This window comes from Artemia sp. Qi Xiang Cuo, chromosome 21 (assembly GCF_049724085.1).
Source record: "Artemia sp. Qi Xiang Cuo chromosome 21, ASM4972408v1, whole genome shotgun sequence".
NCBI lineage: Eukaryota > Metazoa > Arthropoda > Branchiopoda > Anostraca > Artemiidae > Artemia > Artemia sp. Qi Xiang Cuo.
Genome location: NC_142814.1, coordinates 36,961,812 through 36,975,087, shown reverse-complemented (window position 1 = coordinate 36,975,087; position 13,276 = coordinate 36,961,812). Strand labels below are relative to the sequence as shown.

At 35.7% G+C, this 13,276-nt stretch overlaps 1 protein-coding gene across 1 annotated transcript in view; it reads left to right on the top strand.

Annotated features, from left to right (window-relative positions):
- LOC148939501 (proteasome adapter and scaffold protein ECM29) overlaps positions 1-13,276 on the top strand; it is a 157,742-nt gene that overhangs the window by 99,308 nt on the left and 45,158 nt on the right. The window contains exons 19-21 of the mRNA XM_089106894.1: positions 1,724-1,894; positions 6,429-6,662; positions 13,028-13,149. Of these exons, the coding sequence (XP_088963020.1) occupies positions 1,724-1,894; positions 6,429-6,662; positions 13,028-13,149 (527 nt within the window). The remainder of the gene's footprint in view (positions 1-1,723; positions 1,895-6,428; positions 6,663-13,027; positions 13,150-13,276) is intronic.

The window sequence follows — 13,276 nt, the reverse complement described above, 5'->3', positions numbered from 1 at the left end:
CCCCCGGGCCCTGGGGGTTGCGTCGACACGGTAATTTTTCCTATCTGACCTTTGAACTATTTATAACAAAATAGTTATATCAAATTTTTTGTCAAATGGGTTTGGGGAAAAAAGGTTGGGGTGGGGTGTAGTTGCCCTCGGATCTCTTTTGACTCTTAAAAAGTGAACTGAAACGTTCAATTTCCAATCAAATGAGCCCTCTTTGAAGTTCATACGAGCACCCCTTTCCTAAGAACCATATACGCCCCCAGGACATAACTTACAACGCCTACCCCCCGGGCCCTGGTGGGTTGTGTCGACACCGGAGTTTTTGTTACCTAATTTTGAACTATTAAAAAAAATAATGGCTATCTAAAAATTTGTATCTGATTGGTTTGGGGAAAAAAGTGCGTGGGGGGGGGGCTAGTTACCCCCCGATAGCTTTTGAGTTTTAAAAAGTGAATTATAACTTTTAATTTCCAATCAAATGAGTTCTCTATGAAGTTTATACGAGCATCCCTTCCATAGGAATCATATAAGCCCCCAGGACATAACTTACAACGCCTGCCCCGGGGCTCTGGGAGGTTGTGTCGACACCTGAGTTTTTGTTATCTGAATTTTGAACTATTTTCAACAAAACGATTATCTCAAAATTTTATCGAATGCATTTGGAAAAATAGGGGCATGATGGGGAGGCTAGTCGCCCTCCAATCTCTTTTGAATCTCAAAAACTGAACTAGAACTTTCAATTTCTAATCAAATGAGCCCTCTCTGAAGTTTATACGAGCTTCTCATCCATAAGAACCATATGTGCCCCCAGGGCATCACTTACAGCGCCTTCCCTTGGGCCCTGGGGGTTGTATCGACACCAGATTTTTTGTTATATGATCTTTGAACTATTTCTAACAAAATGGCTATCTCAAAATTTTTATCAGATGCATTTGGGAAAAAGGGCGTGGTGGGGGGGGGCTAGTTGCCATCCAATCACTTCGACTCTTAAAAAGGGCACTAGAACTTCCGGTTTCCAATCAAATGAGCCTTTTCCGAAGTTTATGCGACGACCCCTTCCATATGATTTGCCTGTGGAAAAAAAAAACATTGGAGCCGTATGGTCTTTACTATAGGCAACGCTATAGCGTTGCCTCTGATACAATTTCAAAATATTGGCTATGATAAAATATGTTAGTCAATTTTAACCATTACCCTAGTCTTTTTATAGTCACGGCCTCGTTTGTTTCATCTAATCTGTCAACAGAATAGAGAAATGTGTATTTGATTCATATTTTCGTCGACAGCATAGCGTTCAATTCATTCCCTGTCTCAATAAATGTCGTTTTTCAAGACACAAAGAGATTTTATTCTGTCGTCCTTTTTTTCATCGACATCGTTATTGACAGAAATGATTAATCGGACACCATATTCGGAAAATCTCGACATTTATTTGAAGGGACAAAGCTAGGATCGAATGAAGCTACAGGAGGAAACTTCATTGTAATCTTCCTCTAAATATGGTGCACACAGAGAGTTCCCAAATGAACCCATTTAACCATAAGCGCATCTAAAAATCATTTAGAGAAGCATCAGAGGTCATGTGATATCGAGTCCAACAGGGTCGTTCAAAGCAAATTATTTAGGCATTATTTCTTCTTTCTTCTTTAGTATTTGTCGCCCATTGCACTTAGTTAACTTATATATTAATTATATTTAAGTTTCTTTTCGTTTATGTAATTTTTTTTTGTTTTAGGGTGCTGCCTTTGGCTTTGCATTTCTCACACCAAAACTAGGGAAAGAACTGGAAAAAATCTATCCTGTCTTAATACCCAAGCTTTATCGGTATCGTTTTGATCCCACTCCGCGGGTGCAAAATGCCATGTCAGCAATATGGTCCAGTGTTGTCAATGATGATTCAAAAACTGTAAGCCATCTCTTTTCTTTTGTATTGCTTCATTTTTGCTTTTGTTCCAATTATGGTTTCATTATTTGGGATATGCGAAACTTCACATCTGGGCCCCCAAAATCATTAGATTTTTACGAATAAACTGCCCTACCCATAGGTTTGGGCCTAGCAGAATAGGTTCTTTGACATATACGTGAATGTTCTTATGAAAATTACTGTCCCGAATTTGAAAGAAAAACGATTTTTAGATAATTTTATTTTAGTGTTTTCAAGGTGCATCCTATGCTACTCTTCTGTACATACTATATTTCTAATAATTAATTTCAAAATTATTTTTACATGATTGTTCCGTGTTCGTTTTACTCCTTTTATTTTGATTTTGTATTTTGCTCTACTGATCTATGTAAATTTCACGTTTCAATGAATTTCTCTGAATCAAACTTTCAAGGACAAACTAAGACAAAAATTGAAAAAAAAATCAGTGCAGAAATGGAGTGGAAGACTCCTACAAACTACTGCGTGGAAATGTTTAAAATAAAATTGAAAAAATTAATTTTCGACCTAATACTCTCAAGTAGGAATTTTTTTTTCTAAGACCGCACTGCCTTTCTATGACAAAAAAAAATGAATGTTAAAATGGGATAAGTCCGTTTATTAGACAGTGAAAACAGACTTTCATATCTGTTCTCACTGTCTAATAAATAGACTTATCCTAATTTGAATGTTTACTTGTTTGAAAAAATCGAAAATAAATTTTAAATAATTTCATATTTTTCTTTGTGCAGTAAACTCTGTATGTGTAAAAAAATTTAAAGAGTTATAAGAAATGAAAAAAAGAAATATTTTGAGAAAAAGTTTAAGGAGGTCGAAGGATGCCCTAAGAAAACCTGGGGACTAATAAAAGAATTGATTGGATTAAAAATAAATAGTGTACCTGATGAATTAGTTAGTGCAATTAGTTAGTGCAAGATTTCACTTCATTCCCAAGAATATTTTCCGACTTAGCCTTTACAAGGGGTGGCGCTGGGTAATAAGTCCTTTGTTATTACATTTTGTGCAACCTGGATTGGCCTGTTGAGTTAAATAAGTCATTGAAACAAAACCACTACAGGTTATCTATTACTTACACAGAGACTTCATTTTTAAATACTATAAATATACAGATTAGGCTAGGCCTATATCATTATCATATCAATCATCCAGTCCATAAAAGCGCTGTTAAAGGTGTTAAAGCTGATTAAAAGCGCTGTTAAAGGTGCTGATAGATGACCAGAACACTCAATAATTGACTTAATCGGCGTCTCATTTGGGACTAGTGACCACTTACAAGGGCACATCCAGTAGTTAAAGGAATCGAGAATGCTCTCAAATGTTTGGGAAATAATAACTAAATAATAAAACTGCCGATGCCGATACATCACCTTGTCACAACAGTTATTACACACCAAGTAATGACTTTAATAAAACAATCTGTTATATTTCAGATCAAATACTAATGTATATAAACTCACATAAAAAAATAACAACAAAAGAACAGGACCTCTAGTTTTACCAGTTGCATCTACAGTCATATCTGCCCAATGGGAGGTAAGAAAAAGAAAAACCGCAGCAAGATATCGACGTCCACGATGACGTAGAATAAAACAGTAGTGAGACTAACTGATATTTAGAGCATTTAAAGTTGTTTTCTTAGATCTTATAGATTTATTATACTTGTAGAAAATGACTTTGTACTATTTTTTTTTATCAAAAAGATGGTAAACAGGCAGTAGCAGAGGTACGGACTTTTTACATGAAGGTTGGAAATTTAAAGAGTTATAAGAGTGTAATTAGTTCCACGGATTATTCTTTCAGTTTCCTTGTTAATATTGGTAAAGGCCCACGAAGATTTATTGTCCACGAGGACTTATACGAACCTCCAAGAAAAACTATGTCGACTCTTATCTAGATATAGGGGATCAGGTAATGAATCTTCAAATATCTCTTGTCAAAAAGATACGTATGTTATGTGATCTTGTGTATGAAGATGCAGTTTGTCGAAAATTATATTTTTATATTTTCTTCTTCAATCACAAAAAGCATCAGATGTAGAAATTCCCTTTCAAATGAGCCGTTAAACATCTCTCTACAATGTTTCAGTGCCCCACTATCGGTGACTAGAAAAAAGGAGACACTTCATTGCTTCCCCTGCGAAAAAGGGTTTTTTCTTTTTATTCAACATGGGGGACTGCAATGCTTCTAAACAGTTTTTGGTTAGGGTGATTCCAGTGGTATAGTTTTCATTTCGGTCCTGTATCATTTTTGAGGGGCTTCTGGCCGTTGATTTAAATTCCAGTAAATTTGTTTTCGCAATAAACTTCTACCATTAGGTTTAATCTAAATCATGGTTAACATTCTTAAATCAGCTTCGAATGGTGAATCTTCTTCTTCTGACAGTTTATTTTGTCAAAACGTGTTTTTACATTTTCACTTACTGTGAGCTAGATTTCGTTCTTTACTAGATTGTAGCTTGTAGGAGATGCTGTGACAATGAATCTAGCTATAAAAAAAAAAATTCTGTATCCCATGGTAGGGGCTTCAGTTCATTGTTCAGTATAATTTCCGGTAGTTTGTTTTTTGCTCTGCTCAAGATATAGCTTAGCTCTTTACTTTTGTTTAAGAAAAACTTTTTTTTTATTCGATAGCATAAAACAAAATTAAATCTTATATATACTCTTATATATATAGCATAAAACAAAACTAACTGTATATATTTATTGCTTTAAAAATTCTATTTTTTTAAAGGACTAGTTGCTACGACCAAACTCTTCTTGCGACTCAATAGCATGAATGGTTTGAACCCCCCCCCCCCAAGAGCTACATTAAATTTAAGACGAGCGGGAATAAAGTAAAATAGAAATTCAAGCGTAAAACGAACATAAATAAGTGAAACCCAAAATGGACAGAAGTTACAACAAATAATCAAAATAAAATTAAAACAAACCGAAACTACCGCAAACAGAAGCAGGGCTAACGCCCCTTGTGCCCTGTAAAGATAAGAACATTACTTGCTCTTTAGTGAACCCTCCAATCACTTCTGACTCTTAAAGAGGGCACTAAAACTTTCAACTTCCAATCGAATGAACCCCTCCGAAGTTTCTACGACAACTCCTTCCAAACGCAGTGGCTTCGTGAAAAGCTAAAAAAAAAAATAATAATAATAATAATAATATATAGAGCCAAGTTGTGCTGCCTGTGATAACTAACATTTTAAACCCATTTAAAAAAAATATTATCAATTTGGCTGTTATTCTAACTCTTAAAATTCCATTATAAACAACAAATCAGTTTTGAAAATTCGACTTTTTTATATGTCAAAAAACTTATTTTCATCTTTTCAAAATTATTATTGAATAATTTTTCTTATAAAACTTTTTTCACTAACAAACCTGTTTACTGATTACATAAGGTCAGTGCAGTCCAATCTGCTTTTGGAAAACTTAAAGTCCAACTTTAGACTCAGAAAACGCTTTCAATTGTCATAAAATGTATTATTTTTTTGCACTCATTTAGGTGGATGAAATAATAAGAAGTATTGAACAGCCCGTATCATAGTTTATAATGGTATTTTGTGATTATTACCCAGAAACACGTGTTATTTGTTTATGACAGTTATTAATTAGGGAGAAAATCACATATTTTCTGTAGAAGTTTTGCATGTTTTGTTTTCTTTTATAACAAACGGTATATAACGGTATATAACGGTATATTGCATGTTTTATATAACGGTATATAAAATCCGTTGTTCGGCTATGATTTCGTTTTCTGTTCTAAAATTGAGCAAGTTTTGCAACTAGCAGCGTTTCTTCTTTTCATTTATAAGGTTAACGTCAAATTTGTAGGTATTTTGGAATATCAAACTTGAGTAACTCAGATTCGCGTTGCTTGGAGTCAGCATTAAACGCAACTAATGGGAAGATTCTAGAGTAAATGGCAGGCTTTGAATTATACTGGATATTAATGGACATCAGGACTGCAGTTTATTTTCTTTTCCATTTCAAGCAAAGAAGCTGTTAGCTTCCCCCTCCTCTTTCGTCAGATTCTGTGTTATAAAATCACTTAGTTTATTAGAAAAATCTGCTTACTTTGCAAGTCAAACCAAGTAGTCCAGTAAATTGGACTAGCGGGGTAGCAATTCACGGAAACTCAAGGGGGAATTGTATTTTTAATGTCTAAGGGGGGGAGGGTGAATTTGTTGTTTATTTGATGTTTTTTTTATGGAAATACGAAAACGGGAAATTTTCAATAAAAATACCCCAAAAAAGGTATTTTTCAAAATCTAGAATGGGGGTTGGTTTTTTGATTTTGTTATAGAAATACCGCAAAAAAAGGTAAATAAGGGGCAGTTGCCTGTTTCCCGTTCCCATGTCAGACTCTTTTCTCCAATCCACATTTTTGTAATAAAGTCGCAGGCATTGTGTATTTCCCCCCCCCCGTCTCACAATTGACGCCATAGCTTTGTTGTTTAAAATTCCTGTTTATTTCATCTATTTTGATTTATTAATCTTTCTAGGTTGATACATACCAGAAGCAAATATTTCAAGATATATCTAAACATTTAACATCAAATCAGTGGCGCGTCCGAGAATCTTCTTGTTACGCTGCTGCAGACCTATTCCGTGGCAGAGGTTTTGATGCAATTCTAGAAAAAATACCAGACTTTTTCAGGAACATATTGAAGGTTATGGACGATGTCAAAGAATCGGTTAGAAAATCAGCAGAATTTGCAGCTAAATCGATTGTGAAAGTAAGGCTTGATTTTTAGTCATCTGCAGACTTTCTTGAGATGTTTAAAACAAAATATTTTTTTTCACATGTCTCTGTAGGTCATTTATATCATTTTTTAAATTGAAATGGTATTATAATTCCTCTCAGTTCGTCAATACGATCATATCTCAATGTTACGAATATTTCTCGTGTTGTTTTGAATGCTCTGAGATGTTCCTGAGTCAGCTCAAAAATGTGATTTATACATTTTGTTCATATGATTATTTTATTTTTATTATTTCCATTCAATTTTTCTCCGTCTAGTGGACGTTTATGAAATACGTTTTTCAAAAACGTCTATTGGACGTTTTTGAAAAATAACATTTTATTTCTTTTATTATTTTTCTTTTAATTCATGGTGTCAGGCCACTAAAAACTTAAGGCCGGTATGTCTCTAGACAACTCTTTACCTAGGTTTTCTCTCTAGACTTTTTTCTGCTCAAATTCCTTTTATTGGAATCAAAAGACGAATTTTGAGGGATAACATCTCCTGAGAATCTATTCTCTTACGAAGCTGTTAAGCACTCAGTGAGGGGTATCTCCTCCTGGAAGTAATCCAACTGGACGCCCTGACTTCGGCTGTCGTGGAATTCCAGATAACAACTTTTTTTTTTAATCTTTTATTGTCATAATAAAACTTGGTCTTTCTGTACATCCTCTCCTAATGTATTTTTTTTAAGATAAGCAAACAGGTACTGGAATACCATATAGGGCCTAAGGGAAAAAGATCTTATTTTTATAGTTGAGTAAATGCCTACTATATGTTACCACTAATGTTACAATTGGTGGCTACCTATATGTTACCACATATTTGATACATTACCGGGACTTTTCAAATCATATGGGGGCTTCTGGCATTTTATAAGTAATTTTGTAACTTGAATTTTTTGTTTTGTGAATCTAGATGTCATTGGAAGACAAGGGAAGCTAGTTAAATAAATGTTTTTCAAATCAATGGAAAAAAATGGAGTTATAGAAGATCGCTGTTTGATACACGTAGGAATTCAATCAATTTTGGACTCTCGCGAACGCAATGAACATTTCTTTTTCGTGAAACCTTCCAACTATTTCATTATATATGTGAGGAGGCGTGGTGAGCAAAAGTACCTAGGTATAAGCTATGAATTGAAGAGCAGAAATTGATCAGTTTTAAAAACGATATGCTGCCCTTTAGATGTTGATTCTAGACAACTTCTCTTAAACGATTTAAAAGACCTTCTTTTGTCAGTTCTCTTGGAAAATAGTTTATATTCTAATCTTGTTTATAGCTTGGTGCGTATAATTCATTACTTGATGCAGTGAATAATTTTTGTTTTATAGATACTTCTCCATTTAAATTCATGCAAAGCTTTCTGTCTTTTCCCCCTTCCTAAGGAGGCTCCAAATATTCTTACGAACTTTTTTCATTTCTTAAATTTAAATTTAAAAGTTCCTATGTCCAATTTCGGGATTGAAATTACGTTCGTTGGCCTTAACACTAACTTTTTTTTTTGTATTTTTCCGCGTCTCTATTAAAAGTGTATGCCCCACCGTAGCCGAATGAGTGTAACGCTCGATTTGTATTCCTATATTTTTTGGTAAGAGGGTTTAAGTCCTGATTTGACAAATCTTTTGGCTTGGGAGAGGATTACTAATGTGACTCTGCATAATCAGCCGCCGTTACACGAAGAGGGCGTAAGCCGAGCGGTTTCTCTCTAAGTAACTCTGCTAAATAATTCACCTTAAATAAAAATTATAAGCTAGTAGTTTGTTTCTCTTTCCCAGCCAATGAATTTCTGGTCAACAAGTACGGAGACTTTGCAACAGGAATTTCCTGTTGAATTTCCTGTTTCTTTTAGAATTTCCTGTTTCTTTGGGAAGGAGTCACTTATTTGTGTCTTTATGTATATAATATGACAATTGTGTATCTTTATCTAAAGGTTACTCCTCTTTCTTTTGAGGTACACTTTTCTTTGAGGAGGAGACACTTTTATCCATCCTTATTATTGCCTTTTTTCCTCTCCTACTGAATTGGCTTCAAGGAAAACAAATAGGGGTGTAACACTGGATGGTGCATAAGGGACTTGAAAAGATGTATAATAATAATGATTTATTTATGACCCACATATGAACATTATAAATGACACTGCGGAGTAATGGAAATAAAAGAAAAAATAACAACATCATTATGAAATCAAACAACAACAAAAAAATACAAATTAACCGATATCACGATGAAAAAAACAAACTAAGGGGTCAGTGACAGAAACAACATTACTAGTATTCATAATCATATTAGAAGTCACACTGGCCAGTCGCGCGCAAGCATCAATGACAACATAATGGGAAACAATATTTATATTTTTAACAAGGCCGGATAAATACATCAAATATTTACAATATCTAAAGTAACCACTTCTAAGTCTCCGTAAATCTTTTTTCCTCAGCAAGTGGTGGAATTCAGATAGAAAATTTACTCCGGGAGAGCAAAATCTATTATAAAGCCGAGCTAGGCCCTTACGGTTATAACGTCCTCTACTTGGAGATATCTTACCATATGACACACGAATATTTTTTAATGCATTAGTAACCAACTCGGAGCAAGTTTCAGAAATGGACGGGCAAAACGATATACCAAGCCACTTAACTTTATCCAAACAGGGTAATGGAATCGAACCAAGGTTTAATGGAGATACAGAAATGCTACTATTAAAGCACATAAACTCCACACTTTCCCATATTAACAGATAGGCCAATATCACTAAGTAGAGAAGACAGCTTACGGAAGTTCTGAGCCAGCCCTCGACGAGAAAAACTAACTAAAAGAACATCGTCGGCGTATGCAATATAACTTACACCAATATCACGAAAAAACACAGTAGAAGATAGATGTTTTAAACAAGCAGCGAGGACACATTTAAATATATAAGGAGATAAAACTCTTCCTGGTCTAACGCCTTTCCTAACAGCTACTTAATCAGAAGTATTTAACAGCCACTTAATACGTACATATCAATTATCACACCAATATCGCAATGTAGAAATAACTGAATAATTGACTCCGGAACAAGCAAGGGAATGCAAGGCCTGGGCGTGAACAACATTATCAAAAGCCCCGGAAATGTCTACTGTGCAGCAATACAATGAACGCTTCTGGGCAAAAGCTTCCTTTAACAACCGGCTGAGCACATGATGTGCCTGGGGGCAACCAACCCTTCTACTAAATCCTAGTTTAAAAGACGAATAATCGTACTTAGAAGTTAGTTCAGGCAAAAGGACATACTCAAAAATCTTACTCATAAAGCAAGATACAGTAATCGGTCTATAATTCAAGCATGAATCTGGATCTTTACCGCGTTTAAGTATAGGCGTGACGCTACCGGAAAGAAAACTATCAGGAACCAGAGATGGAGCTATACAAATCTGGAATAATAACTGCAGCTGGTTCAACAATAATGGGCAAACATAAGCAAAATTCCTAAAGCATAGGCCATCACAATCAGGAGAATCTGATCTTTTTACTTTCTTCAGCGCCCAATGTAAATCAATCATACTTATTGCAGGGACTCTATATTGACAAACAGACACTGGCAGGACCAAACTAAGTAGATTATAAAAATGTTTCTGAACACACTGATTAAATACGGAAAATATGTCAATATAATGGCGCACAAAATTCATAAGGTTTAATTCTGACTGAGGTGGGGGAGAACACTTACTGCTATTGATAACTCTATTCCAAGTCATTTTACTGTTTGGAGCGTCCCACGCGTTGAGCCTTGCATTACGTAAACAAGATTTGTATTCTTCTTCGTTTTTTGCTTGACTGTAAACACAGCACCGGAGGAGGGTTGATCGCAAGCGTTCCACAATCGCAACCAAAACTCTGCACGGTTCTTTACTTTTTTCACTTCCGGATGTATATTCCACAGGGGCTTGCGAGATCCAGAACGCACGTGCTCAATCGGAACTGCAATTTTTGTGGCTGACTTTAGACATGCCACTATCTGGTAACAATACGAATTTAGGTCTTACTTAGAATCAGGGCACTTTATCGAAGTCTGGAGCAAGTGAAACGGGACTTAAATAGTTGAGAGTAAAATGCATAAAGTAGTAATATATATCTCAACGTTTATCCGATTCCAATTGGGCTTTTGATACCATTTTGAATGGGGACCCTTAAAGTGGGCTTGAACATCAGGAGGCTCAATTAGGCCCGAAATAGGGAGATGGTCATCATTGATTTTATCTTCATCAACAAACACCTCGGAATTAATTAGACCGGACTTAGACACAATAATATGGTCGAGGTTGGATTTAACGGAGCCTCGATTATGAATGTAAGTATAAGCCAGGTTCTTAGCAGCGACATGATAGACACTTGGCAGAGAATCTAGCAGGAGTTCAGATCGATCAGATGAGGTCAATATGTAAGTATTCATATCCCCGGCTAAGATCCAATCAACATTATTATCTGAAAAGTTTATGAAAAGAGATTTCAGTTTATGGCAAGCTTTAGCAAAAGCAGTAAATGACTGAGTATTTCGATGATTGCATGGGAGATACACAAAAGCCATGCTATTACACTGGATGGATAGAATATTAGCATCAGAATAAATTTGCATAGGCTGATATCCCGACCGAAAGAAGATAGCGGTGCCGCCGGAAGGGCGACCGCGGGTCTTTTTTGCTTCTCGAATAAATATATCATGTGTAAAAGACCGCCTTAAACTGTTTGTATTAACTTTGGAAAGTAGATGCTCCTGTAGGAATACAACATCAAAATCTAGCAGCTCGTCGATTTGCAGTTCCTTATCTTTAGTACCATTAACGTTCAGAGAAACAAAACTTAAGGCTGTAGGAGAAGTCATCATGTTGTCTTGGCAAGCGCATTTCTCAATACCGAACATTTTAAACTATAAGAAACATGATTTCCTCCGTAATTGGCGCACTTAGGAGCAACTGAGCAAGGGTTGTCCGTGGTGTTTTCGTGAGCCCCAGCACAGCGGGAACATTTTGGTAAATCAGGAGAATGTGGGCATCTAGCAATAGTGTGATCTACTCCTTGGCACCGGAAACAACGACGCGGTAATTCTTGGTAGATTTCAACACGAAAAAGTTCATATCCAAGTCGGAGACCATGGTTAATTGCATTTTTCAGTGCTAACTGATCCAGAAATTCCAAACGAAAACATTTTGAATGTTCTATTTTTATAGAACGTGCTAATCCCGGTATGCTTTCCTTTGCACCCCAAACACTACCAAGTGTTTTTTTATCAAGGACCTTGGTTTGAACATCAGGTAGGCTCTTAGAGGCTGAGGCGGCAAGGGATACGGCTGACTGCCTATCTCGAGTAACTACGATTCACTTTTTATTCTGATTATCCGGTTTTAGACTTAAAATCCCTTCATGACCTTCAAGCGTATTCAATTTATCTTTTCGCAAACCAGGATCACTTAAATCGGTAGGAACATTTTTCACAATTACTGCATATGTAGGTTTATCTTCAACTAAAGGGGGAGCAGTGGGGGGGGGGGAAGCGGCTGGGTTTGAAGCTTGTCTGACAAAGCGCGTAATTCATTAAAACAGGTGTTTACCTTACTACTAAGCATGGAATATGCCGATGCGGGAATTATCGGGATTTTACTAGCGTTCCTTATCAGGAATTCCGGCACATCTATATCTTCAGAGTCATATCTTTCGAACGCTGCAATAATATCGGCAATACAATTTTGTTGGGCGTTGTTACCAACTCGCCTGGGTGGAACTTCCCTCGGAAAAGCTTTCTGGAGGAAAAGCTTTCTCGCATCTAACACATCAGTGGCCGAAAAAAAATCCAAAGCATGATCTTTAATCGAATCGTGGGAAATCCCTTGTTCGAGATTTTTCTGTATGAAATTCAACACTGGATTATAAAAAAGTTTATCTTTCCCCCAAATTCCAGGATCAATCATTTTCACTTACAGTAATGTAGTTCATAAATCGTAATCCCTTATTCCACTTATGAAACCAGATTGCTTCGATTAATCGTGTCCGTAAATCGTAAGCCGTAAAAACTTATGTAAATGTCCAGAAACTAGGTTAATAGATTAAGCAAAGGTTTTATTATAGGTCAGGAACTATAATCCTTTGACAAATATTGCGAATTCTAACTAACTTCACTGGGATTATAATTCAATGAAAAACCAAAGGGGCGAAAAGGTGTATATATAGCTAAAAATTATTTCTTTATCTTGGATACAGGTACGGAGACAAGTGTCCTTCTAAAAAAAACAGATATTTCCTCTAAGGAACATATACCTAAAAAAACAGAGTTCTCTTGAACTATGTATGTATATCTAAAGACTACACTTATTTCTTTTGAGGTACTGGTTCAAACAACAAATGTAGATGCCGGAAAAAACTCTGCCCAGGAAACGGCAAAATTCATGTTTCCAGTTGTCTTAGAAGGGCTTCAGTCATCCGTAAAAGAAGTCCACGCACTATGGTAAGTGATAACTCTTACTGATAAATCTTTCTTTATTGACTTTTTTTTTGCTTTCTAATGAAGGATATTGGCACTTTTTTACTAAAAAGGGGACAAGATATGATGGACCAAGAATATTAAATTTCTT